The sequence below is a fragment of the Entelurus aequoreus genome, linkage group LG02 (assembly GCF_033978785.1).
Source record: "Entelurus aequoreus isolate RoL-2023_Sb linkage group LG02, RoL_Eaeq_v1.1, whole genome shotgun sequence".
NCBI classification, from domain to species: Eukaryota; Metazoa; Chordata; class Actinopteri; order Syngnathiformes; family Syngnathidae; genus Entelurus; species Entelurus aequoreus.
Genome location: NC_084732.1, coordinates 57,399,870 through 57,427,809, shown reverse-complemented (window position 1 = coordinate 57,427,809; position 27,940 = coordinate 57,399,870). Strand labels below are relative to the sequence as shown.

Sequence of the window (27,940 nt, the reverse complement as noted above, 5' to 3'; positions counted from 1 at the left end):
ATTCTTCAAGAAATGTCAGAGGGAAAATGTATTCAAACTTTTACTTTTTCCTGAAATTTTATCTCAAACACCTAAACAACTTCCACCACAAGTTTTGGGACAAACATGTATCTGAAAAAGGCCTGTGAGGTATTGTGGGACTGCTAAATTACTGTGTATGTTCAAATATGACAACTGGACTTGAATTTAATATGCAAATGAAACATATTTTTGTTAGATCGGTTGAAATCCTGTGTTTTCTGCGGTTAAGCGAATTATGTAGTGAAGTGAACTCTTTTTATACGCTTTTCTCTAGAGACTAAAAGCGCTTTACATAGTGAAACCCATTATCTATATCTTTAAAGCTACATTTAAATCAGTGTGGGTGGCACTGGGAGCAGGTAGTTAAAATGACTTGCCCAAGGACACAATTGCAGTGACTCGTATGGCGGAAGCAGGGATCAAACCTGGAACCCTTAAGTTGCTGGCAGTGCCGTTATACCGGCCGACCACTACCGCCCCAAAAGGTTACAAAGAACACTGACAACATTGATAACAAATGTATACATCCTAAACTTATAGAATGTTACCGAAAAAATAAGCTTCAAAACTTCTGCCACAACTTTGTGAAAGAGCTGCTGCGAAATCAGGCCGTTTTGGCCAAAACCCCATATGTCAATTGGGCACTTGATTTCAAGTCAAGAAAAAAGCTGTATAGGACACCTTGGAAGACTTTTAAAGTGTTGATGATATGCTTCTTATAGCTTTAAGTACCTGAAGCTCTTGCTAGTGTGTCCCTGCTGGAATGGTTAAAGTACCTAAAGCTCTTGCCAGTGTGTCCCTGCTGGAATGGAGAGCTCTGAGAGTAGAGCTGCTGTCCTCCTGCTGTAGAGGAAGGAACCATCATCTTCTTGTCTCCCGCTATGCGCAAACACATAAAACAAAGTCAAATTATAGTTTGTAACAGGAAAAAGACAAACAAAGGGAGGAAATTAAACTAAAATCAGCATTTAGCTTATTTAAATTGACCTAAAAACCATGCAAATACTCTGAATAAGTTGGACAAATGAATGATCATTATATATCCGTTAAAAGGAAGAAGACCTATTATGATTCATGAACAAGATATCAAAATTCAACATACAGCCAGAGATGTTGGTGTACATCTCAGCAAAGCGTGGGTCTCTCTCCTGAGAGAAAAGAGCTTCTGGCTTTTCAATGTTCTTCCCTGCCTCAAGCACACCACTGCTCACATTGGGCACGGGAACCTGCGGTTTGAACGAGCTCAGTCACAAAGCAGATCAAGTACTATATGTCTCACTTTCAGGCATTTCTCATGTAATGTCATAACTGAGTTTACCTGGGAAAGATCGTAGGCAGTCAGTCCATCTCTCTGGTGAACCTCTAATTCTGCCTGCTGCTGCTGAAGCTGTCTGCAAGGAACAACACAAAATATGCATCATCAACAAAGAGGTGGTCAATTTATTGGCATCATCCTCATTATCACATTTACCTTGTCACCTCACATTTGTTCTCACTGCCAAAATGTATGTACTGTTCATCACTTTGGCAGAGTAAAATCAGGACACAGAGGATCAGTCAAATGCTTTCTCCCATGTCTCCCCTAGAGGGGGAGGGTTACCCACATATGCGGTCCTCTCCAAGGTTTCTCATAGTCATTCACATTGACGTCCCACTGGGGTGAGTTTTCCTTGCCCGTATGTGGGCTCTGTACCGAGGATGTCGTTGTGGCTTGTACAGCCCTTTGAGACACTTGTGATTTAGGGCTATATAAATAAACATTGATTGATTGATTGATTGATGTACGTAACAGATGTTCAAAGGTGGTGGGATTAGACTTTGTATTATTTTTGTTCTTCACTATATTTATTTCCCAATGAAATTAAGAGAGCAATAAGGTGATTAATCCCTTGACCAAATCTTTCAAATTTTTTGTATTGAAAATTCAAAAGATGCGACTTATTTTTTAAATTTTGCAAAAACGACTAAAAATATTTAAAAATAGGAAGATGTTATTTATGTTTAAAGGGTAACTATGCTGATTTTAATCAACATTTAACACACTCCTTTAGTGTAATTTTGCTCCATTCAGATTTATAGTACAGTATGCAAACAGTCCCTTTAGATGCAAATGAAACACTCCATGCCCCATTCTCTCCAAAAGTCTCAGAATTAATATCCATCCATCCATCCATCCATTTTCTACCGCTTGTCCCTTTAGGGGTCGCGGGGGGTGCTGAAGCCTATCTCATATATCTTTAAATATATACAGTGCTCCATCAACTTATGAGTACCTAAACTTTCAAAACATTTTGAGATATGAGAGGTCTTTCAGCTATTTAGCAAGCCAAAGCATTAGCTCTTCACCAAATTAAACTGAAAGAGAACAGCATTTTGGAGAGTATGAAAAGCTGTCAGCCCGAGCACAGAGTACTTGGCCTCTCTTACTAAGAATAAGGAAGCATGAAGTCAGCACAACTGCAATGTCCTCTGTAGCCTACCTAAAGGGGTTGTTTGATGTATTTTATTCATTATTTCATTTTATGATGATAAACAATGCTCCTGAATTATATTTTTGATGTTCTAACTTACAACACTTTGATTGATTGGAATGTATTATTTATTTTATACTATCTGAAGCAGACCAAAAGCAACACGTTCGTTGAACGTTCAAAACATGGTATTGCTCAGAAAAGTATTCTTATTGTTTTTTGATGTGTGAACTTCAGCATTGTATATGGACCTGGTGTTTTATTTTAGAAAATGGCTAAGGCTGCATCTGTTCAAGCCTATTGACATTATAAATAAATGATAAATGGGTTATACTTGTACAGCGCTTTTCTACCTTCAAGGTACTCAAAGCGCTTTGACAGTATTTGATAAATTACTTTATAAAGCCACTTGTTTTTGGTTATATGTAAATCTTTGGATATGTAACAGTAATGTAATGTATTAAAATGAAAACACTACAAGTAGAAGGCATTTCTCAAAATGTTCTTTGGTGAGGTTAAAATAGGTTGATCAGATCAATTAATTCCAGGCCATAATTAATGAATCCCTCAACTTTTTTAAATCAGGAAAACAGCTGCTTTTTACGGTTACAGTTGAAAATTATACTTAAAAAAATGCAAGAATATTTGCTGCCATTTCTAATGCCAATATTTACACATACTATATTTCATTATATAATAAGAATAACATCCTCCCAGTGTTTTGTTTTTTTTAACTCCCTTTTCTCAAACATCTTCTTGGACTGACCCTGGATAATATGAGTTTATCTATTAGTTTCTTAAATTTGCTTTACTTGCACTTTGTTATTGCCATCGGATGGTGGTCAGCTACCCGCGGCTGAAGAATGTGGCTCTTTAGCGCTTTCCTAGTGGCTCCCTAGAGCTTTTTCAAAAATGTATATAAATGGAAAAAGATGGGGGAAAAAGGTTGTTTTGTTTTAATATGGTTTCTGTAGGAGGACAAACATAACACAAACATTCTTAATATTTTCCAACGCTGTAAAAATGTGTTGAATAAAAATTAAATTTCAGCATTTCTTTCAACAAAGATTTGTGTCAGCTTGCGACACACGTTCCTTTCAGCTCAGCATGGTGCCAGGTAGGTGGCTGTTGGAGACAAAACAAATATATGCGCAAGCAGATATTCTTAAGAATTTTAAAGTTTAAACTCAAACTACATCAAATCCAATTACGGCACCCTCCTCACAGATAAGAGCTACTAGTCCTGCGTGAAGATTAAAGTTACATCTTACTGTTGAGAAGCTATCCAGTGATGTCCAAAAACAGAAGTCACATTAAATGGGTAAGAATACAATCCTGTCATAGGCACATATTTAGTAACAAAGTGGCTGTTTTTATAAAGTGATTATTGAATTTTTTCAATATATATTTGGAATGACACATAGGGATATTATTGTGTTTTGTTGCTCAGGTCCGATCGGCTGCGTTGTATTGTGCGTGTCAAGAAAAGAGGATGCTGCTGCATTTACTCTTGCACTTACTTACTTGGCAATTGCAGAAAACTACATAGAAGAGGATAATGCACAGAAATCTAACTTAAACTATATTATTTAATTTGATATACTTTACCTTTTCAAAAGGCTGCTGTTTTATTTCTATAATTGCAGGCTGCCTTTTAACTGCAGACTGTGTTTTATTGCACTCTTGGAAAAGAGAATATTGTATTGTATTATTGAGAATTGAAGAGGACTGCATTTTATTTCCATGGGGAAGTCTGAAATTATTGGAGACATATTATGCACTATCAATTTTTTTTTCTTCAAATCCTCGAAATAAAAATTACATAAAAAATCTGATTTTGTATTTCAATAATTTCATCATTGCAATTAAACATAATACATTAAAGGCTTACTGAAATGATTTTTATTTATTTAAACGGGGATAGCAGATCCATTCTATGTGTCATACTTGATCATTTCGCGATATTGCCATATTTTTGATGAAAGGATTTAGTACAGAACAACGACGATAAAGGTCGCAACTTTTGGTCGCTGATAAAAAAAGCCTTGCCTATACCGGAAGTAGCGTGACGTCACCGGAGGAAGGACTCCTCACATTTCCCTATTGTTTACAATGCAGCGAGAGAGATTCGGACCGAGAAAGCGACGATTACCCCATTAATTTGAGCGAGGATGAAAGATTTGTGTATGAGGAAAGTGAGAGTGAAGGACTAGAGAGGCAGTGCAGGACATATATTTTTTCACTCTGACCGTAACTTAGGTTCATTGGATTCCACACTTTCTCCTTTTTCTATTGTGGATCACGGATTTGTATTTTAAACCACCTCGGATACTATATCCTCTTGAAAATGAGAGTCGAGAACGCGAAATGGACATTTACAGTGACTTTTATCTTCACGACAATACATCGACGAAGCTCTTTAGCTACTGAGCTAACGTGATATCATCGGGCTCAAATGCAGATAGAAACAAAATAAATAAATCCCTGACTGGAAGGATAGACAGAAGATCAACAATACTATTAAACCATGTACATGTAACTACCCGGTTAATAATTCCCAGCCTGGCAAAGCTTAACAATGCTGTTGCTAACGACGCCATTGAAGCTAACTTAGCAACGGGACCTCACAGAGCTATGATAAAAACATTAGCGCTCCACCTACGCCAGCCCTCATCTGCTCATCAACACCTGTGCTCACCTGCGTTCCAGCGATCGACGGAAGGACGAAGGACTTCACCCGATCATACGTGCGGTTGGCGGCTAGTGTCGGCTAGCGCGTCTGCTATCCAAGTAAGTCCTCCTGGTTGTGTTGCTACAGCCAGCTGCTAATACACCGATCCCACCTACAACTTTCTTCTTTGCAGTCTTCATTGTTCATTAAACAAATTGCAAAAGATTCACCAACACAGATGTCTAGAATACTGTATAATTTTGAGATGAAAACAGAGCTTTTTTGTATTGGAATAAATGGGGTACCAATACTTCCGGTTCAACGATTGACGTCACGCGCATACGTCATCATATATAGACGTTTTCAACCGGAAGTTTAGCGGGAAATTTAAAATTGCACTTTATAAGTTAACCCGGCCATATTGGCATGTGTTGCAATGTTAAGATTTCATCATTGATATATAAACTATCTGACTGCGTGGTCAGTAGTAGTGGGTTTCAGTAGGCCTTTAATATTGTAATGAAAGTTAAACCTAAAGCACCAACGTACAGCAGAGTAGTCACGTAGTGCATCATTCTCTCCAGGATGCGCTGCAGGGAAAATAAACATTTAATCATGAATGCTCATGTATTTGTAGCTTTCATAGTCATTTTGATAGTATAGGCTAACATAGACACTTACAGCATGTGTTATCTTCATTATATGGCTTATATTATGCTTTTATATTTCTGCATCTCCAGACAGTTTGTTTTGTGGGTCTATTTATGGCTCATTCAACATTTTGGGTTGCCGACCCCTGCTATATGTGTATGTAATTTTGGCAACCCATCAGCTTCCAGGGATTTTTGGACAGTTTGATTCTAAACATCCATCCATCCCTTTTCTATCGCTTGTTCCTTTCCGGGACGCGGGGGGTGCTGGAGCCTATCCCAGCTGCATTCGGGCAGAATGCGGAGTACACCCTGGATAAGTTGCCACCTCATTGCAGGGCCAACACAGATAGACAACATTCAAACTCACAAATCTTGCTTATTTTTTACTGCAATGACAAATAAAGCATCTTGTATGCAGAATGTATAGCATCACATAGCGCCTTATTTACTAAAGGTTTGTGTGTACTAAAACACATGCAAACCTGATAGCACACACAAACCTTGATCTACTAAACGTGTGCAAATTAGATTGCGTCTGTTAAGTGAGCAGAATAAGGTGTGCAATCCATTGTGCGTCTCTGTCTTCATTAATTTGTAAAATGTATGTTCATCATCAAAACACCTATGGGAGGAGAAAATTAACATCTAATAATTTAGCACTCGCAATGTGATTTATCAACACTCATCACCATTTTGCGAGCACTATTTAGTGTTTTCTTTAACACGTGTCAGAAGGACGTGCAAACTTACAGTTCCAAATACGGCTGCAGGATCAGTGTTTGCGCTACACAGACAGACGATGTACAGACGAGAATCCTTGTCCTAAGTGTGTGTGTCAACATTTTGTACGGTTCGAAATAAAAAAATATTAGACATATCGTCTATCCAGCAATTTTCTTTTATAATTTTATTGCTGCTGGATGACTTATTGGGCTGATTAAAATGTATTCAATTGATGCGTTTTGGTGTCTGCTGACGTTTTTTATTTTATTTAGGAACTACAGTATTTTACTCTAATATATCTCCTACAGCGCCCCCCGCAACCCCGAAGGGAATACGCGGTAGAAAATGGATGGATATCTCCTACATTAAAATACGTCTTTCATTGTGCATTTTCTTGTGTTTGAGTCATTCTAGATGCACCGGTGACGCAAATTAACTGTCAGTGTGCATATATTTCTGTTTTCAGGATTGCGATTCAGAAAAGGTGTTACGGATTATTGATGTTCAAGACATCGCACACAGGTACAAGCATGATAACATAAATGTGCAGAAAATGATGATCTCATTTGTAAAAGCCCTGTATGCATGCAACATCCTCATTTAAATAAGGCGGTCTGGACCACTTTTCAATTGCACATGCAGTGTTAGTCGATCACACGCAACATACCCACTCATAGTACACGCTATTTTATTTTTTGCACTTGATGTTTAGCCCGTGGTATTTGGATCTTTAAATCAGGCCCATAGTATATAACCATTCCCTCTAACTGATGATGTTGCGCGTTTCATTTTGTTGGGGCATCCTGGTGTAATATAAGCCAGCAAAGAACTTCAGAGCATGACGTCTGAGTTCGAGCTCAAGAAGTTCCAGTTAGTGATCACCGAGCGCCCATTACCTCATCACTTCATTACCATGTCTAAAATCATACCAGATGCTGTACAAGTCATTTCTGTCATTCCTGGAAGATTACGTTCATAAGAATGTGACAGATGTGAAGCCACAGTGACACCATGGCCAATCGAGAAAAAAAACCTCACTCTTGGATCCAGGTGGCGCCATCTTCACAATCTTTCCAACTTTTTATTTGCTCATTTAAATTTAATTTTTCCACAATTCTGGCAGTAATCAAAGCAATGGAATAATAGTTGAATGATATCTATAATAACATCTACAATATCAACACAGATATTTATTGTCCTTAAAAACTGACCTTTTGGAAATCTTCGGACACAGCGTTTTTTTGTATGCATGGCATTTTGTCTTGTGTCATAAGAAATGTGCCACATTATCATGCATTTAAACAGAAACAAAACACAAGTAATTGAGGGATTGATATTATTTTGTCAAGCAGTAGCCACTCCAATGTTCCTTATAATAACGGTTTTGTACTGAAACATCAGATTACTGTCCTAGTTTTACGGTGTTTGGTCTATACTCCAAAAATGATTAATACTGTAAAAAAAGACTACGAGAACTAGTTAGGTGCGGAAGAATATGCATCGCTACACAGAGGAAAGACAACGGCACTTTCGTTGATTTTCTTCCCTTCATGATGTCTCTTAAGCATGAGGCAGACTCTTCTGATAGCAGTGTGTTGTGGAAAGTGAAAGTAGACATCGTTAAATGTTGAAAAAGTGTTGACATTGGTTGCATGTTTGGTCCAAGTTGCTTAAACGTAGCTACCATCATGAAGCACACAGATGGTATCTTTGAACATGTGAAAGGATCTGCTCTTATAAAAAAATAAAGAGTGATTACTAAGTACCGTATTTTCCGCACTATAAGGCGCACCTAAAAACCTCCAATTTTCTCAAAAGCTGACAGTGCGCCTTGTAATCCGGTGCGCCTTATATATGGACCAATATTGAGCCACAACAAACCTAAACTTCATTTTCATAAAGTTTAGGTCTCGCAACTACGGTAAACAGCCGCCAACTTCTTTTTCCCCCGTAGAAAAAGAAGCGCTTCTTCTTCTACGGTAAGCAGCCGCCAACTTCATTTTCCCCCGCAGCCACCCGCGTAGAAGAAGAAGAAGCGCGCGGTGCATGCTGGGATATATTACTGCGCGAGGCGTGCCGTTTTGATTTCCATTTGTTTGTTTATGTAAAGACCCCAAAATGGCTCCTATTAAGAGACACGTTTACGATGCAGAGTTTAAACTTAAGACGATCAGTCACCCAGTAGAACACGGAAATAGAGCAGTAGCGACACTGACTCGATTAATGACGACTTCGCATGTTGGATGCCGTATCCGCCCAACTGTTTAATTCGGACACTGAAGAAGAAGAATTCGAAGAATTCGTGGATGAGGAATAACTTCATAAAGTGAGCTTTACATGTTTATTTTGTGTGTTGTGTTGTGTGACATTAACGTTTGAGCAACGTTGAGTTATTGATATATTATTATTGCTCTGCACTATTTCGAGTGTTACTATATTGTGATTGCACTAACGTTTGATTTACCGTAACAGTATCACAGTTTTTTACGTGTTTATTGAATCAGGGAAAAGTATGGAGCCCCTAAAGGGACATGGTGGAATTTTTTTTTTTAGATATGTATCTCGTGCGCACGAGAAACTATATGTATATTATATTATATATACACATATAAATTATATGGGTAGATATTTGCTCCAAAAAGGGTATTTCTACAAGTAAACAGTACAGTAGGTACTTGATTTATATACAGTATATGTAATGCTAATAAGAGTTGTGGGGGGAGGTTGTGATTAGCGCACTGCAGGAGCAAAAGGTCACCGCCTCAGTCGATGGTGTTGAGGGCGGAGCGCCGTCGACTAGGGGCGGGGCATGTGCGGGACGGCGAGACGCAGCTGGCAGGTGATTAGATTTCGCAGGTGGTACGTGTTAATCTGATCATCTGTTGTCTTTAACAGTGAGCGGCCAGCGGAGGAGGAGAGGAGAGAGAGAGACACGTCTGAAAAGATTGTACTGAAAATGATAAACTTGTAACACATGGTGATTAAAAGGCTTGGTGAAACGGCACGACAGACTCCTGACGTAATATCAGGGGAACGGGTAGGGAACGACCTCTACATCTGGCACCCAACGTGAAAGAAGAAAGGCTGCGATGTCGTCACCAAGCCCCATAGAGGCGCTGGGACAGCTCTTGGCGGAGGTGTCGACGGCGAACCACCAGCAGAATGAGGCGATGCAGGCCCAAATTGCACAGCAGAGCCAGATCCTGCGAGCGCTCACGGAAAGGTCCGGAGCGGGAACAACCCCAGCAGCAAGGCCGACATTGACGACGGTGGGGAGGCACAGGATGGCAGAGACAGAAGACGCGCAAAGTTTCATGGACATGTTTGAGGCGACAGCGAAGGCATGCGCATGGCCGGAGGAAGAGTGGGCGGTGCGGCTGCTACCGTTGCTGGTGGGAGAGGCGCAGCGAGCGGCGCTCAGCCTGCCACCAGCGTCCCGCGTGAGCTACCGGGACATGAGGAGGGCGGTGTTGGACCGGACAGGAGGGTCCAAAATGGACCACAGACGCCGGTTCCGGACCATGAGACTCGGACAAGAGGAGCGGCCTTTTGCCCTGGGCCAACAGCTGAGAGACGCGGTGACCAGATGGCTACAACCCGGAGGAATAGAGGAGGTGATCGAGCAGATCATCCTGGAACAATTCCTGGAGCGTGGGTCCGCTACCATCGGCCACAAGGCGTAGCAGCGGTGGTAGCCTTGGCGGAGGACCACCTGGCCGTACACCGGGAGAAGGGGAAGGAGGAGAAGGCTGCAGGAGGAGCGGAGCGGCCAGTCCCGGCGCCGCGCAGGATGCGGGCGCTGCCAGCAGAAGGAGCCCAGCCGTGGTCACGGCCACGACACAACCCAAGTCTGCTTTCTCCTCCTCAGGGCCAGGCCGCTGCGGACACTGCGTTTCCCCCGCAAACGGCGCCTCGAATGCCGGGGCAGGTGTGCTGGAGGTGTGGGCGGCTAGGACACCTGCAGCGGGAGTGTCCAGCGATGGAAGCGGGGCAGGTGATCCGGGTTGGCGACCCTCCAGCACCCTCCCCCGGGCCAGGAGAGACATACTATGTACCGGTAAGGATACAAGGGAGTATACACCGGGCGATGGTGGATTCGGGCTGCGAGCAGTCCATGATTCACCAAAACCTGGTTCGACCCGGGGCGTTGAGAAAAGCTACACGGGTGCGGGTTAAATGTGTGCATGGGGATATTCACGAGTACCCTATCGTGCCGGTGGACATTTTTTTTAAAGGGGAAAAACATAGTGTTAAGGTGGCTGTAAATTCGCGCCTGGCGCACCCCTTAATCTTGGGAACAAATTGGGCTTTAACGGGTTAATAAAGCAGTGCGCAGGGGTGCGTTCACGACCGGTAGGAAAAGGGAATGTCCGCGTTGTTCTCATCGGCGACGCGAGATTATCCGACGCTGCCGGGGGGAGGGGGAAGGGAAGCCGGCGGGGGCTTTGCAGGAGGTTTCCCCGGTTCCCCAATGGCGCCCCATGGATGATTTTCCACTCGAGGAGTCTCGAGATGACACTCTGCGCGCGACCTGAGACCAAGTGATTTCAATTGATGGGCAGCGGGTTCGCCCGGGTATAGCGCAGGATTTCCCTCACTTTGCATTGATTAGGGATAGATTATACAGAGTGAGTCGTGACACTCAGACAGGGGAGGAAATCACCCAATTGTTGGTGCCAAAAAGCCGTCGGGAAATGATTTTCCAGGCGGCGCATTTTAACCCGATGGCTGGTCACATGGGTTATGATAAAACACTTAATCGGATAATGGTCCGGTTCTATTGGCCAGGCATTCGGGCAGACGTGCGCCGCTGGTGCGCGGCCTGCCCGGACTGTCAACTAGTCAACCCCGCAGCCACCCCTAGAGCACCTTTGCGGCCATTACCACTCATAGAGGTCCCGTTTGAGCGAATTGGCATGGACCTCGTCGGACCATTTCACCCGAGCACCCAGGGATATCGCTTTGCACTAGTCCTGGTGGATTATACAACGCGCTATCCCGAAGCAGTGCCGCTGCGCTCCATTTCTGCAAAGAGTGTCGCGCAGGCACTATTTCAAGTTATCTCCCGAGTTGGAATCCCGAAAGAGATTCTAACTGACCAGGGCACGTCCTTTATGTCACGCACGTTAAAGGAGCTGTACGGATTATTGGGGATCAAATCTATTCGGACCAGCGTTTACCACCCGCAGACGGATGGGCTGGTAGAGCGGTTGAATAGAACCTTGAAATCCATGATCCGGAAGTTCGTACACGAGGACAAACCAAATTGGCATAAATGGTTGGATCCCCTGTTATTTGCAGTGCGGGAGGTTCCTCAGGCCTCAACAGGATTTTCTCCATTTGAACTGTTGTTCGGCAGGAAGCCGTGCGGGGTACTGGACCTAGTTAAAGAAAGCTGGGAGGAAGGTCCAAGCCCCAGTAAAAATGAAATTCAGTACGTCATGGACTTGAGAGCAAAACTCCACACTTTGGGGCACTTGTCACGTGAGAATTTGCTCCAAGCCCAAGAACGTCAGCAGCGCCTGTATAACAAGGGGACGAAACTCAGACAATTTTCACCGGGAGAGAAAGTACTTGTATTACTCCCAACATCCAGCTCCAAATTACTCGCCAGGTGGCAGGGACCCTTTGTGGTCACACGACGAGTAGGTGACGTGGATTACGAGGTCAGGCGGTCTGACCGGGGTGGGGCAACACAAATATACCACCTCAACCTACTAAAAGGTTGGAGGGAAGCGGAGCCTGTCTCCATGGTGACGGCGATAGCGGAGGGCGAGGAGCTGGGGCCGGAGGTTCCCCCTCCCCCTGGCCCTTTCCTCTCCGCTGTGATAATCATCTGACGCCGTCACAGAAAGCAGACGTGGCCAAATTGCAGCAGCATTTTGCTGACGTGTTCTCCCCCCTGCCAGGCCGCACGACTCTCACCCAGCATCACATAGAGACCAGCCCAGGCGTGACGGTGAGGTCTCGGCCCTATAGGCTGCCCGAACACAAGCGCAAAGTAGTTCGGGAAGAATTAAAAGCCATGCTGGAATTGGGAGTGATAGAAGAGTCACACAGTGCGTGGTGCAGCCCCATAGTTCTGGTGGGGAAGAAAGATGGGTCTGTGCGGTTCTGTGTGGACTACCGCAAGGTAAATGATGTGTCACGTTTTGACGCCTATCCAATGCCCCGGGTCGACGAGCTCCTGGACCGGTTGGGCACTGCTCGGTTTTTTACGACACTGGATTTGACTAAGGGCTACTGGCAGATTCCCTTGTCTCCAGAGTCTAAGGAAAAACGTCATTCTCCACTCCGGAAGGTTTATACCAATTCGTGACCCTTCCGTTCGGCTTGTTCGGTGCGCCCGCTACATTTCAGAGACTCATGGACCGGGTGCTGCGGCCCCACGCTGCATATGCTGCCGCCTATTTGGATGATGTCATCGTCCAGGGGAACAGCTGGGCGGAGCATGTGCAGAGGGTGGGGGCGGTGCTCGAGTCCCTGAGGCGGGCGGGGCTCACCGCCAACCCGGCGAAGTGCGCGGTTGGCCGGAGGGAGGTACAGTATCTGGGGTACCACTTGGGGGAAGGTCAGGTGCGGCCTCAGGTAGAAAAAACCGCAGCAGTTGCGGCCTGCCCGACCCCTAAGACGAAAAAGAAGGTGAGGCAGTTTTTAGGGTTGGTGGGCTACTACCGGAGGTTCACCCCCCGGTGGGGGAGAGTTGGCGCGGCCGGATGATGTCCCGGCCTAAGTCTGGCGGTGGAGGTATGTGGGGGGAGGTTGTGATTAGCGCACTGCAGGAGCAAAAGGTCACCGCCTCAGTCGACGGTGTTGAGGGCGGAGCGCAGTCGACTACAAAGACGCAGCTGGCAGGTGATTAGATTTCGAAGGTGGTACGTGTTAATCTGATCATCTGTTGTCTTTAACAGTGAGCGGCCAGCGGAGGAGGAGAGGAGAGAGAGAGACACGTCTGAAAAGATTGTACTGAAAATGATAAACTTGTAACACATGGTGATTAAAAGGCTTGGTGAAACGGCACGACTGACTCCTGACATAATATCAGGGGAACGGGTAGGGAACGACCTCTACATCTGGCACCCAACGTGAAAGAAGAAAGGCTGCGATGTCGTCACCAAGCCCCATAGAGGCGCTGGGACTAAATACAAATGTCCCTTCTTGCAGAAGATAAATACGTTGGATCCTACATCAGGCCCTTAGACTAGAGCTGTCCTATATAAATCTGTGGGCATGGAGGTGAAATATCTTCAAAGACAATCTGAATAGTCTACTTGCAATCAATGCAATGTTCTGAGACTACTTTGATCTAGATAAATGAGAATATTCACAGACAGTACAAACATTTGCTTGTCTCACAACAAATGCATACGGTTCTAATGGGACCATTAATTGACACTTGATGATGTGAGTAACTTACTTGACATTTGTGTTGGTGCAGATAATATATTCAATCTCATCAGAGTAGGGGTTCTGGAAGGTAAAACTGCTGGTTCGGATCAGCATCCACTCCCTATTTTTCATGCGGAAACGGTACATCACGGACAGAACTTGACCCTTTAACTTCACCACCTGAAGAATACCGAAAGCCACATATCAATATGGATATTTTGCATCCTGAATGCACAATTTCATTCACGTACACAGTGGGCAGCATGCTCATGTGAAAGAAAACAGCCATTTTGTTCAACCTCAGCAACGTGTTTAAGAGGTGCAGGTCTACAATCTTGTCCCTGAGGTCAGTTATGTTTTTCATGGACACATAAGCGCTCTTTGGGGCTAGAATGCTTGCTTAATAGTAAGGAATTAAATACTTATTTCACTCAATCAAATACAAATGTATACACTATATTTGATGTTATACATTCTGGATGTATTTTTTAAACATTCTGTCTCACTGTTAAAACAAAGCTTTACATAAAAACAATGGAATGTTCATATTTTGCGAAGGGGCCACACTTACAAAATCAGCAGGGAGTGAAATACTTATTTGACCAACTATGTATATCTTGTTCTCGTGTTGCATGGTTCTTTTCAGGTAAAGCTTCATTCCTCAGCAGAAGTATAAATCATGGTAGAAAGATGTTTAATTGTCCATCCATGTAAATGTGAGTGTGACTGGGTGACTGTCTCTAGCCAGCATGTTATTGCTTTGCACTGTCAATAAAATAAATCACTGAAGAATTCAATCTAACCTAAAAGTACTTTGAAATAAAATACAGATGGAGTTCGGGCCATCAATTCACTCCGCATAAGCCCTTTTCACATAAGGAATTGCACCCTTGAACTCATCTAGACTTTACCCAGATGAGCTGCGTGTGACAAAGAAAATGTCATACTAAGCCAAGACAGACATAACATAATTATCCTCTGCCAACTCCCAAGTTCTAAGACCATAACCCATTGAACCCACATGTGAAGAGAGGAGTTCCAGAAATTGAGTCGATGTTGATGATTTAACCTTACGAGGACCCAATTGGGACCTTTCATATACTTTTTATTGGTTCATATATTTTTCCCAGTGTTAATGCTGTGATTAAGGGCTATATAAACACATAAAATATAAATAAACTTTGATTGATTAGTTGTTGCGTGATTAGAGTGTTTAATGTGTGTTTTTAAACATAATACAATTGTAGTCCAATTTCCCCATAACTATATTTCACCCTCATTGTTTCTAATTTGCCCAATTTATCGCCATTGCGTAAATGACAGTATTTGACTCCTTATTGCACTAGTTTAAGTTTATAGATCGATTATTCTCAATACTTCTTTGCACTATCTTGATGTCATCTTCATTTGAAAGAAGAAAGACCATTCTTCTGTGTTAACATAAATTGCATATGCTAATTGTATTACTGACTACCACAATTTATTTTCTTTATTTATTTTAGGGTTTCTTAAAGCCAGAAAGATGCCATTTTAAATTACCATAGTTTTGTGTCATGCCTTATCTGATTTTTTTCTACTAAATTAACAACTAAATGAACATAGTCTGATGATTCCAAATGTTTTGCCAGGAGTTATACATAAATTACCTGTTGAAAACTTTCTCTAAGGTGACTCTGGTCCTCAGGATGACAAAACTCCAGAATATCTTTCCCCAACAGGTCCTTTGGAACAACACAATTGTACATTTAATACATTACAAATTCAAAATTAAGTAAGAAGAGATTGACGTTAAGTTATCAGGTGAAGTAATCCAACTCCTATTCAAAGCAGAAAGGCTATGGTTTGTCTTAAGAGGGAGTGCTTATTACACATGCCCTGTCGTATTTCGGTGCAACAACACCATGGTGCATTGGTACCCACATGAAGATTCAGCAAAGTGAAAATGTCTAAACTGAGCCAAAGAAATTCAGGTAGTAGACGACACCACTAAAATTAGGCTACATCTCAAATATATAATATGTAATACGTGCATAGTTACAGACTGTGTAAATATTGACCGTATTGTGCTGTCTCAAAGTCAGTACAGTTGTTGCACACAAACCGAAAATGATGGTGTTTACTTGCTTATTCTTCTCTTTCCATCACTGCAAATTTCCACTATGATCAAGTTAGTCCCTCCTTTCCACTACATAGCCAAAATAGCAACTATTGAGATTGGTAAGTGTTATTCATTGCACACTCTCAACTTTGGCAACATTGGGGTACCGATGGTGTACTGCATTTTAACGACTTCTCACCTGCACGCTCCTTGAATAGTCATGGGAGCAACTGCCCCACAAAGTGCAAGAGCCCAAATTCTTGCCCTCTTCCTTCTCAAAGGGGAACTACACTTTCCTGACGACGGATATATATATATATATATATATATATATATATATATATATATATATATATATATATACACGCATATATATATATATATATATACACGCATATATATATATATATATATATATATATATATATATATATATATATATATATATATATATATATATATATATATATATATATGTATATATATATATATATATATATATATATACATATATATATATATATACAGTATATATATATTAGGGTTGTGAATCTTTGGGTGTCCCACGATTCGATTCAATATCGATTCTTGGGGTCACGATTCGATTCAAAATCGATTCTTGAGGTCATGATTCGATTCAAAATCTATTTTTTTTTTTCAATTAAACACGTTTTTCCCGATTCAAAACGATTCTCTATTCATTCAATACATAGGATTTCAGCAGGATCTACCCCAGTCTGCTGACATGCAAGCAGAGTAGTAGATTTTTGTAAAAAGCTTTTATAATTGTAAAGGACAATGTTTTATCAACTGATTGCAATAATGTACATTTGTTTTAACTATTAAATGAACCAAAAATATGACTTATTTTATCTTTGTGAAAATATTGGACACGGTGTGTTGTCAAGCTTATGAGATGCGATGCAAGTGTAAGCCACTGTGACACTGTTCTTTTAAAAAAAAAATTTTTTATAAATGTCTAATCATAATGTCAATGAGGGATTTTTAATCACTGCTATGTTGAAATTGTAACTAATATTGATACTGTTGTTGATAATATTAATTTTTGTTTCACTACTTTTGGTTTGTTCTGTGTCGTGTTTGTGTCTCCTCTCAATTGCTCTGTTTATTGCAGTTCTGAGTGTTGCGGGGTCAGGTTTGGTTTTGGAATTGGATTGCATTGTTATGGTATTGCTGTGTATTGTTTTGTTGGATTGATTGATTAAAAAATAAAATAATTAAAAAAAAATAATACAAAAATAAATACATTTAAAAAAAATCGATTTTTTAAAAATGAGAATCCATTCTGAATCGCACAACGTGAGAATCGTGATTCGAATTCGAATCGATTTTTTCCCACACCCCTAATATATATATATATATATATTTTATTTTTTAAATGCATTCTTACTCGTAAATAAACATAAATAAAAGTCTGCTTACAGTGGAGCTCTATTTCGCCCATAAAACCCAATTAAAAAACTCAATTTACATTTTGTGACTTGAATATTCACCAAGTATTTGTGATATTGTTATTATAAGCGCTAACACAGACAAACTATTTATAGCGGCACCATGATCCCAAGCTCGCGTGCCCATGTTGTCATTATCGAGTAGTAAGCTACTTCCTCGTTTCCTTTGCGTGTCATACTTTATTGTAGATCATAACTCACGCCTCTCACTTGGATAGTAGAGGGACGAGGACGTATTCCGACAAGGGGATGGCGAGAACGACACGAAAAGACGCTTGGTTCCACCCCTGTTTTCTTTGTGAGGATTATGAGTCATTCTTCTTTTAAATGGGAATATATGAACATCAAAGCAGAATGTTTTATTACGGGTTTTTTATAGGCAGTATAGAGCGGCTCCCATAGGCTCCATTGTAAGTGGACTTTTGATTATATTTATTTAATATTTAGAATGCATTAAAAAAAATACAACCGTCGTGTTGTCTTTCATAATGATTGTGAACGACAGGCAAAATTCCCCAAAAAGTGCAGTATGCCTTTAATCTCCTAAGGGAAATAATTTGGTTAAGAAAATGTTGACAAAATCCTTAAAATTGCCACAACTGCGCTTGGACTAAGACCTACATGAATCGGATACATGATTACTTCCGTAAACACAGTGCAGCGTGCGTGATGTCATGTTTTATGCACGTTAGGGTTGTCCCATCCATTTTCTACTGCTTGTCCCTTTTGGGGTCGCGGGGGGTGCTGGAGCCTATCTCAGCTGCATTTGGGCGGAAGGCAAGGTACACCCTGAACAAGTCGCCACCTCATCACAGGGCCAACACAGTTAGACAGACAACATTCACACTCACATTCACACACTAGGGTCAATTTTAGTGTTACCAATCAACCTATCCCCAGGTGCATGTCTTTGGAGGTGAGAGGAAGCCGTAGTACCCGGAGGGAACCCACGCAGTCACGGGGAGAACATGCAAACTCCACACAGAAATATCCTGAGCGCAGGGTCGAACCCAGGACTACTCAGGACCTTCGTATTGTGAGGCACATGCACTAACCCCTGTTCCACCGTGCTGCCCTAGGGTTGTCCCGATACCAATAATTTGGTACTGGTACCAAAATGTATATTGATACTTTTCAAAATAAAGGGAACTACAAAAAATGTCAATATTGGCTTAATTTTAACAGAACATCCTACAAGTTTCCTATTGCACACAGAACAATTTTAGAAGGTTACAATATAAATTAAAGGGCATTAAACATATTGTGTTTTTCTTGTTGCACTGAAAGAACAATTTACAATTTTCCATATTACATATAGTCTGCCATAATCAATGATTAGGTTAGAATATAATAAAAAGCTTTATTTACATTATATTAAATGCTTCATGATTTATGGTTGCCACTTCTGGTCTGTGCTTTAAGAAAAATACAATTATTACAAAACTATGGATACATGTACACAGATAAGCCATGTAGCAGGTAAAACACACATGTGTTAAAGATAAAACATAAATTGTAGCAATGTGTAACAAAATGTAGTCATTTCACTTGCATTAGTTGACTGCTAATTGGGCAGTTTTAACTCCACTAATATTTGGCATCAATCCAAGCAGCTGTGTACGTGTCTACGTATCTACATGTACACAGCAGAGGTTAACTTATAAATGTAGTGTATGCGTGTTTAAGAGAATGGCAATGTGTTGTCTGAGTGACGTCAGTAAGTGAGTGGGCGAGTAAAGAGAAAGAGCGGTAGCGCTGCACTGCGCAGTAGAGTGATGAACGGGTCTGGTTGTGTCATGCAAAACTAACAATAAAGCAACCAGATTGTCACAAATCGGTGGCCTCGTCATTCTGACCTGAAAGCGGACCTGAGCAGATCGATTGACGGGTAAAGTGAAGTGTGTTACCCCCGACGAAAACATCGACCCTGGGGGGAAGGGCTCCCCCGGGCTACCCCAGGCTCCTCTACTACGGTCTGCACCGGAGCAGAACAGCAGGACAGGTTTAACAACTACATTATTACCTGTCACTCTTTAAACTCCTTGTGCAGATCTGAATGCTTATTTTTTAAATGTTTGCCTAAGTTTGAAGCAAAGGTGGTAATACTAATCGTCACATTTGACGAGGCGTGTTTTAAAGCAGCATTTGAAGCACCGAGCGAGCTTCCTTGTTTAAAGCGTCACCTTACCGTTAGTTTTTAAGTCTAAATACCTCCATATTGCACTTCACGCACCCTCTTTATTAACCAGTAAAATTGCAGGTTTTTTTTGCCATTCCTCCTCTCCAAGATGTTATTGCTTGTATGCACTCTGTGTGTGCATTTTGACACACTCAACATCATGCGCCTCGGCTCTGTAGTCACTACCACACAGCGGCACTCAGATGAAAGAACGGTATCAGTACTTTTCAAAGGCAGTATATTACCGATTTCAATCAATTAGTATTGCGGTACATTATTAGTACCGGTATACCGAACAACCCTAAAGCCCTTGTTTTATCACTTCACGGAGACGTTCCATCACAATTTTTTCTTTTTTTGTAATATAACCGACTGCATAAAAAGATCTGATTCAACAAGAAATCCAAAATAGGTATCATACCCTGCATTTGTATTGCAAAGTAAGATGAAGAGGATTAAGAATGTGTTTCTGAAAACGGCTTAGGTTTTTTTTTTTAAATTTTAGCTGCAGAATTTGCGAATGTATTTATTTTTTTGTGAAGAACAGTGCATAACATCTGCAACAAATATAACTGTAATAATGCTTGACTTTAGACAGCCCATTAAATTCTATTTGAAATTGATCACGACAATGAACGTCTGAGAATCATGAGAAGTTGACCAGTTAACTTGTTGAGAATGTCACTTGAAATTATATGGCACTAGTGAAGGTCAGAAAAATGGAAAATAGAATTGATTTAGAAACACAACTGACTTAAATAACATATGTTGATTGTACAATGCAAGCCATACCATATCAACATGCTTACAGTGAAGAAACATTTACATGAGACTTTTACATAGCCTTTTTTATATGACCGCTTCAGTAAGACTTTTTGCTGCATGCCTGCTGCCACTCTGCTTTCCGAGACTCCATCGTTACACAAGCGATCACATTTCTGACATTTTCTGAATGTTTATTCAAAATGTGTGAATAACTTTTTGAGCTATGTATAGCAGAATGAAAGAAACAGAGTAAACAGTCTTGCATGTCTCCACTATCTGTGTTTCTGCAGCGCTGCTTGCATACAGACGAGCACATAAATGTATACGTAAGGTAACGTAGTAGAAATAATCCGGATCAGCTACAAAATGTAATCATTTGAGGCTTATCCTAAAACCATGAACATTTGCATAACTTTTCCATCCTACCTGAGGCTGATAGCCAATGACGTTTATGCATCGTGGGTCGACAAATGTGACAACACCATCTGAATTGTGGCGCGACAAGAACTCAGTGGGTACAGAGAGACCATTCATGTCCATGGAGACTGGAGAGCTTGTCACCTGATGAAGGTTAGAGCATTTGCATTAGTATTTATCACAACCTTTTTCAAACATTAATCTGAAGAAGACTTGTCATACAATGGTATTTAGAATCCATCCATTTGAACCTGCGTAAGTAATAATCAGTCACCACGTTTCCAAGCACACAATATTAACAAAACTTCATTAACATTCTAACATGTTTGAGACATGGAAAACCTAATTTTTATTGTATAATTGATGTATTAAAAAGGTGCTTGGGACCGCTGTCATATACTGTACCTACAAGCCCAGTATTATGATTTTATATTTTTTATGTTCTAAAGACATAAATGTCTGAATATGAAGTTGTTTTTGCACATGCTCACTGGCATGGCATGCATATGAATGTAGCAATGTACAGAGACGTCTTCTATGAAAACCAACGCTTCCCATCCAACTTGATGGAGCTTGAGAGGTGCTGCAAAGAGGAATGGGTGAAACTGCCCAAAGATAGGTGTGCCAAGCTTGTGGTATCGTATTCAAAAACACTTGAGGCTGTAATTGTTGCCAAAAGAGCATCAACAAAGTATTGAGGAAAGGCTGTGAATACATACAGTATGTAAAAATTATTTGTTTAGTTTTAATTTATTTGCAAATTAAAAATAACCAAAAGTGTTTCACATTGTCATTATGGGGCATGTCTGTAGAATTTGAAGTGCAACATTTTATTTATTCAATTTTGGAATAAGGCTGTAACATAACAAAATGTGGACAAAGTAAAGCGCTGTGAATAGTTTCCTCATGCACTGTAAAGTATACTACATTTGCTTCTTTAATGATAAATTCTGGACTAAAAAAACATGAAAACTCACTAAAATGATAAGTAAATTTTCTGAGAGGAATGATACAAATAGCTGCACGCACCTGCAGTCTTCCAATTGCCACGAGGCAGTACTTCCCAGTCTGCCCTGATTCTGTGTCTTCATCTGGAACTGTCATACCTGAAGGAAGAGACAGTCTGGCGTGAAATAAGCCATCATTACAAACATTTAAAATTTGAAACAACCAATATTCTTCTGAAATAATGTATTAGTTACATGTTTAACTTTACACCTCCATGCTAGTATCAGACTGTGGAAAAACAATCATTTCATAGTTCATACATAAATGCAAATTTTCATATGCATTTTCAACATTGAAAATACGCTGATGTTCAACTGGTATATTCAAGCACACTGTCCAAATGTTACTTCTACAACATTTCAAAAAACATTTATTTTTAGACTACACAAATTTGTTGATGTATAATTTGTAATAGCCTTTTCACTCTGCTTTATGTGTTTTATTAAAAAAAAAAATATGGTGTGTCGGTAGCTCGGTTTTAAAGTTACGCTTCAGTTGATTTTTACAGCAAGGGAACAAAGTGAAAAACATAAAACCGCTTAGCTTATGTGTAAAAAGTAGTGCTGTCAAACAATTTTATGTTTTTTTTTTCATCATTTGAGTATGTCATTAAAATGGAGATAAAACGATTTTCCATACTTTATATCACTATTTACAAACCACCACAAAACTCATTCATTTATTAATGATTTTATAGAATTACTTTCAGGTATGTACATTGATTTTGAGTGTTTGGTCATTACAGTGGACTTGAATGTGTATGTAGATGTAACTAATGACAGGCATGCTACGTTTGTAGATATCTTAGTGATGTCCCTAAAAAGGTTTGGTCTTACACAGCATGTAAACGGCCCACCCAGAGCGGAGGCCACATTCTTGATTTAATCATTACTAAGGATCTGGCTATTTCAAACATGAGTGTTGTCGATGCTGCTTTATCAGATAATTTTTGTGTTTTGTTCGACTTGTCTGTTAGACCCAAACCACCAGTTGGGTCTGCAGTTGTTCGAGGAACACTCATAAATGACAGTAAGTACACAGTTTGTGTAAATAATTAGGTTTGAAAACACCCCATATGCTAATGTTGATGATCTGTTGAACATTAGGTGTGGTAAATGTTTTGGATACCATTGATCCTGTCAAGGTTAGAAAGGTTAAAAGTAGGCAAAAGGTGCCATAGAGAAACAAAGATATGGTCTGAGCACAGAAAAGGGAGTGCCGCAGAGCCAGACTGAAATGGCGCAAGTCAAAGCTCCAAGCTCATAATGTGATTTACAAATAAAAGTTGAACGTGTTCAACCAGACTTTGTGTAGGAAAGTCAAATTTAACTATTGTACCCTGTTTGCTACAGTAAACCGATTAACAAACCCCTAGTTTCACTTCCCTTAGAACTCATTTCTACATGTAAATGCAATGAGTTTGAAATATTCTTTCATGATAAAGTTCAAGACATTAAAAATGCAATAATTCCTGGAAAACAAATAGCTACTCTGTAGCCAGTTAGTCATCTAGAGCTGGCACATCTTACTCCTGTCACTGACTAAACAGTTGAAAAGATCATCCAAAGTCTGAGTCCATCAACATGCTGCCTTGATGAGTTACCCACTAGATTTCTAAATTCTCTGCTGAGCAGTTTGTTACCACAATTTTCTCATGGAGTTAACATTTTAATTCAGACTGGAACATTTCCAAAGGCCTTAAAAACTGCTGTCATTAAGCCCCTCTGTGGAGAGGGGCGTGGTGCACACGTTCCCTGCGGGCGGGGTGTGTGCAGGGGCCGGCCATGAAGCGGCAGACAGGTGAGTGGATATCTCAGCTGGAACAAGTTATCTAATCACCTGTTCCTTTATTAGCAGCGTCGGAGACCATGAGGGGGGGGTGTGGGCTGGAGAGCACGAGAGCGACACCACGAGAGCGGTGCTGAAAAGCAGAGACGAGGACCAAGGAGGAGCTGAAAAGCCACCGGACACGTGTGTGCAACATAATTAAAACGATTGTAACCCGCTGCAGCAGAGTGTTGTTCCCTTTCCTGTGGTCCCAGAAGAACCCGATACAGAGGTCGCGTCACAGTGGCACCCAACAAGGCGGACCACAGAGTTGTCGACAACATCCCCGCTGGAGGCGCTGGGCCAAGTACTGGCCGAGGTGTCAACGGCAAGCCGGCAGCAGACACAGGTGCTGCAGGCACTGATGGACAGAGCAGAGGCGGCGGGAGGAATGTCCTCCATGAAGCGCATGGTGGAGGGGGAGGACCCCCAGACATTCCTCGATGTCTTCGAGGCCACGGCAACATCGTGCAGGTGGCCGGAGGAGGAATGGGGCGCGAAGCTGCTGCCGCTCCTGGTGGGGGAGGCGCAGCGGGCGGCGGTGAGTCTCCCGGCGACCACCCGCATGCAGTATGCAAATTTGCGCTGCGCAATACTGGACCGGGTCGGCAGCAGCCCCGAAGTCCATCGCCGGAAGTTCCGGGCCATGATGTTGGGGCTAGGGGACCGGCCCTTCGTGCTGGCGTTCCAGCTACGAGACGCAGCAACCCGTTGGCTCCAGCCCAACGGGCTGGATCCAAAAATGCTGGAGGCAATCGTGCTGGAGCGATTCGTGGAGGCCATCCCGGCCAGGACATCCGCGTGGGTACGCTACCACAGCCCCACAGACGTCAAAGCTGCTGTGAAACTGGCGGAAGAACACCTGGCGGTCCAGCGGGAGATGGCAACCAAGAAGGCCGAGAGGCCCACCCCAAGACCCCGGCGGCAACTCGCCCCGCGATGGGGGGGGTTGGAAGGGGAACCTCCGCAGCGACGACCATGCCAGCCTGAGCCACCCGGAGCCAGCGAACAGGTTCCCCACATGGACATAAAAAAAGAACACGCACCCACACGCACCCAGAGACACACGACAAGGGGGGGGGGGGGGGGGGGGCACGGGGTGATAATAACTCTACAATTTGTGCATTCCAGGATACCGGCGCTGCGGGGAGAGGGCTTCCCTCGCAGATGGCACCTCAAACACCAGGGCCGGTGTGCTGGAGGTGCGGACAGCCCGGGCACGTGCGCCGGGAGTGCTCCATGATGGAGGTGGGGCAGGTGATGCGGGTTGTCGGGCCTCCAGCACACTCCCCCGATCTAGGGGAGACGTACTGTGTAAGGGTACAAGGGGGTACATATCGGGCAATGGTGGATTCGGGCTGAAAACAGTCCATGGTCCACCAAAACCTGGTTCGACCCGGGGCGTTGAAGCGGGCGACACGGGTGAAAATTAGGTGTATTCATGGGGATGTGCACGAGTACCCTACTGTGCCAGTGCAAATTTTATATGAGGGACAAAAGCATAAAGTCAAGGTTGCCGTAAGCGCGCACCTTACGCACCCCGTAATTTTAAGGACAAATTGGCCTGGATTTAACCATTTGGTGACACAATGTATGGGGGTGCGTTCACGGGCAGTCGGCGAGGGGGCTATCCGCGCGGTTCTCAGCGGCAACGCGGCTTCATCGGGTACTGCCGAGCGGGAACCGGTGGGGGCTTCACGGGAGGCCCCCTCGGCACCCCGGTGGCAACCTACTGAAGACTTTCCCCTCGAGCAGTCCCGTGATGAAACCTTGCACGAGGCCTGGGACCAGGTGGATTACATTGACGGTCAGCTGGTGCGCCCGGGGAAAGCGCGGGTATTCCCCCATTTTTCAATTATTCGGGATAGATTATACCGAGTGAGCCGTGACACTCAAACCGGGGAGGAACGCACCCAGTTGTTGGTGCCGAAACGCCGCCGGGAAATGGTTTTCCAGGCGGCGCATTTTAATCCCATGTCTGGCCACTTAGGGTATGATAAAACACTTAATCGGGTCATGGTCCGTTTCTATTGGCCGGGCCTCCTTGCAGATGTGCGCCGTTGGTGCACTGCTTGCCCGGACTGCCAGCTGGTGAACCCAGCGGCCACCCCAAAGGCGCCATTGCGCCCATTACCAAATCATGGAGGTCCCGTTCGAGAGAATTGGGATGGACCTCATCGGACCATTTCACCCGAGCACACGGGGATACCGCTTTGTGTTAGTCCTGGTGGATTACGCAACGCGTTATCCCGAAGCAGTGCCCTTGCGCTCTATCTCGGCCAAGAGTGTTGCGCAAGCGCTGTTTCAGGTCATCTCCCGAGTTGGAATCCCGAAAGAGATTCTGACTGACCAGGGCACGTCCTTTATGTCACGCACGATAAAGGAACTTTACGGGTTACTGGGAATTAAAGCGATCCGCACCAGCGTGTACCATCCGCAAACGGATGGGCTGGTGGAGAGATTAAATAAAACGCTGAAAACCATGATCCGTAAATTTATGCACGAGGACAAACAGAATTGGGATAAATGGTTGGACCCCCTAATGTTTGCGATGCGGGAGGTACCTCAGGCCTCAGTTGGTTTTGCACCGTTCGAGTTATTGTACGGCCGGAGGCCTCGCGGAGTGCTGGACGTCATTAAAGAAAGCTGGGAGGAGGGTCCAAGCTCCAGCAAAAAAGAAATTCAGTACGTCATGGACATGCGAGCAAAACTCCACAAGGTGGGGCACTTGTCACGTGAGAATTTGCTCTGTGCCCAAGAGCGTCAGCGGCGCACGTATAACAGGGGGACCCAACTACGCAAATTCACACCGGGAGAAAAGGTACTTGTATTGCTTCCAACCTCAAGCTCCAAATTACTTGCAAAGTGGCAGGGGCCCTTTGAGGTCACACGGCAAGTAGGTGATGTCGATTACGAGGTTCGGCGTTCGGACCGACGCGGAGACACTCAGATCTATCATCTGAACCGCCTCTTTCCATGGTGACAGTGGTGAGGGAGGAGGAGGAGTTGGGGCCGGAGATCCCGCGCTCTGGCCCGGCCCCTCGGTTGTCCTGTGATGACCAGCTCACATTGGCGCAGAGAGCGGAGGTTGCTGAGTTACAGCGGCGCTACTCGGATGTGTTCTCCTCGCGGCCCGGTCGCACGGATCTCATCCGACATCATATTGAGACCAGCCCGGGGGTTACGGTGCGGTCTCGGCCATATCGGCTTCCCGAACACAAGCGCAAAGTGGTTCGGGAGGAATTAAAAACCATGCTTGAGTTGGGTGTAATAGAAGAATCCCACAGCGCGTGGTGCAGTCCCGTTGTTCTGGTTGGGAAGAAGGATGGGACTGTGCGGTTCTGTGTGGATTACCGCAGGGTGAATGAAATATCACGTTTTGACGCGTACCCAATGCCTCGGGTCGACGAGCTCCTAGATCGGCTGGGCACTGCTTGTTTTTTCACGACACTGGATTTGACCAGGGCTACTGGCAGATTCCCTTGTCACCAGAGTCCCGAGAAAAAACGGCCTTCTCCACTCCGGAAGGTTTGTACCAATTTGTGACACTTCCGTTTGGCTTGTTCGGTACGCCTGCCACGTTCCAGCGTCTCATGGACCGCGGCTGCATACGCGGCTGCATACCTGGATGATGTCATCATCCAGAGTGGCAGCTGGGAAGAACACATGCGGCGGGTGGGGGCGGTGCTCGAGTCCCTGAGGCGGGCGGGGCTCACCGCCAACCCGGCGAAGTGCGCAGTTGGCCGGAGGGAGGTACAGTATCTGGGGTACCCCTTGGAGGGGGGTAGGTGCGGCCCCAGGTAGACAAAACAGCGGCAATCGCGGCCTGTCCACCCCCCAAGACAAAAAAAGAGGTGAGGCAGTTTTTGGGACTGGCGGGCTACTACCGCCGGTTCATTCCCCGGTTTGCGGACTTGACCGGCCCACTGACTGACCTCACCCGAAAGGGTGCTCCAGAACTGGTCCAGTGGACGGAGCAGGTAAAAACAGCACTCTGCGAGGAGCCGGTGCTGCACATGCCTAACTTTGACATCCCTTTCTGTCTGCAGGCGGACGCGTCGGGCCGGGGGCTAGGGGCGGTGCTGTCGCAGCGGGTGGGGGACGTCGACCGCCCCGTGCTGTACATCAGCCGGAAACTCTCGGACCGGGAGGCAAGGTACAGCACGGTGGAGAGGGAGTGCCTTGCCAGCCGGTGGGCGGTCGGGGCCCTCCGCTACTACCTGTTGGGGCGTGCCTTCAGTCTCTG

General features: G+C 43.5%; 1 protein-coding gene across 4 annotated transcripts in view; it reads right to left on the bottom strand.

Moving 5' to 3' along the window:
* arnt2 (aryl-hydrocarbon receptor nuclear translocator 2) overlaps positions 1-27,940 on the bottom strand; it is a 168,101-nt gene that overhangs the window by 16,273 nt on the left and 123,888 nt on the right. For all 4 annotated transcript variants that reach the window (XM_062029809.1, XM_062029828.1, XM_062029818.1 and 1 more), the window contains 7 exons: positions 21,889-21,965; positions 20,869-21,003; positions 15,575-15,649; positions 13,957-14,108; positions 1,340-1,412; positions 1,124-1,247; positions 798-900 (listed from right to left, as the gene is read on the bottom strand). In XM_062029809.1, the coding sequence (XP_061885793.1) occupies positions 798-900; positions 1,124-1,247; positions 1,340-1,412; positions 13,957-14,108; positions 15,575-15,649; positions 20,869-21,003; positions 21,889-21,965 (739 nt within the window). The remainder of the gene's footprint in view (positions 1-797; positions 901-1,123; positions 1,248-1,339; positions 1,413-13,956; positions 14,109-15,574; positions 15,650-20,868; positions 21,004-21,888; positions 21,966-27,940) is intronic.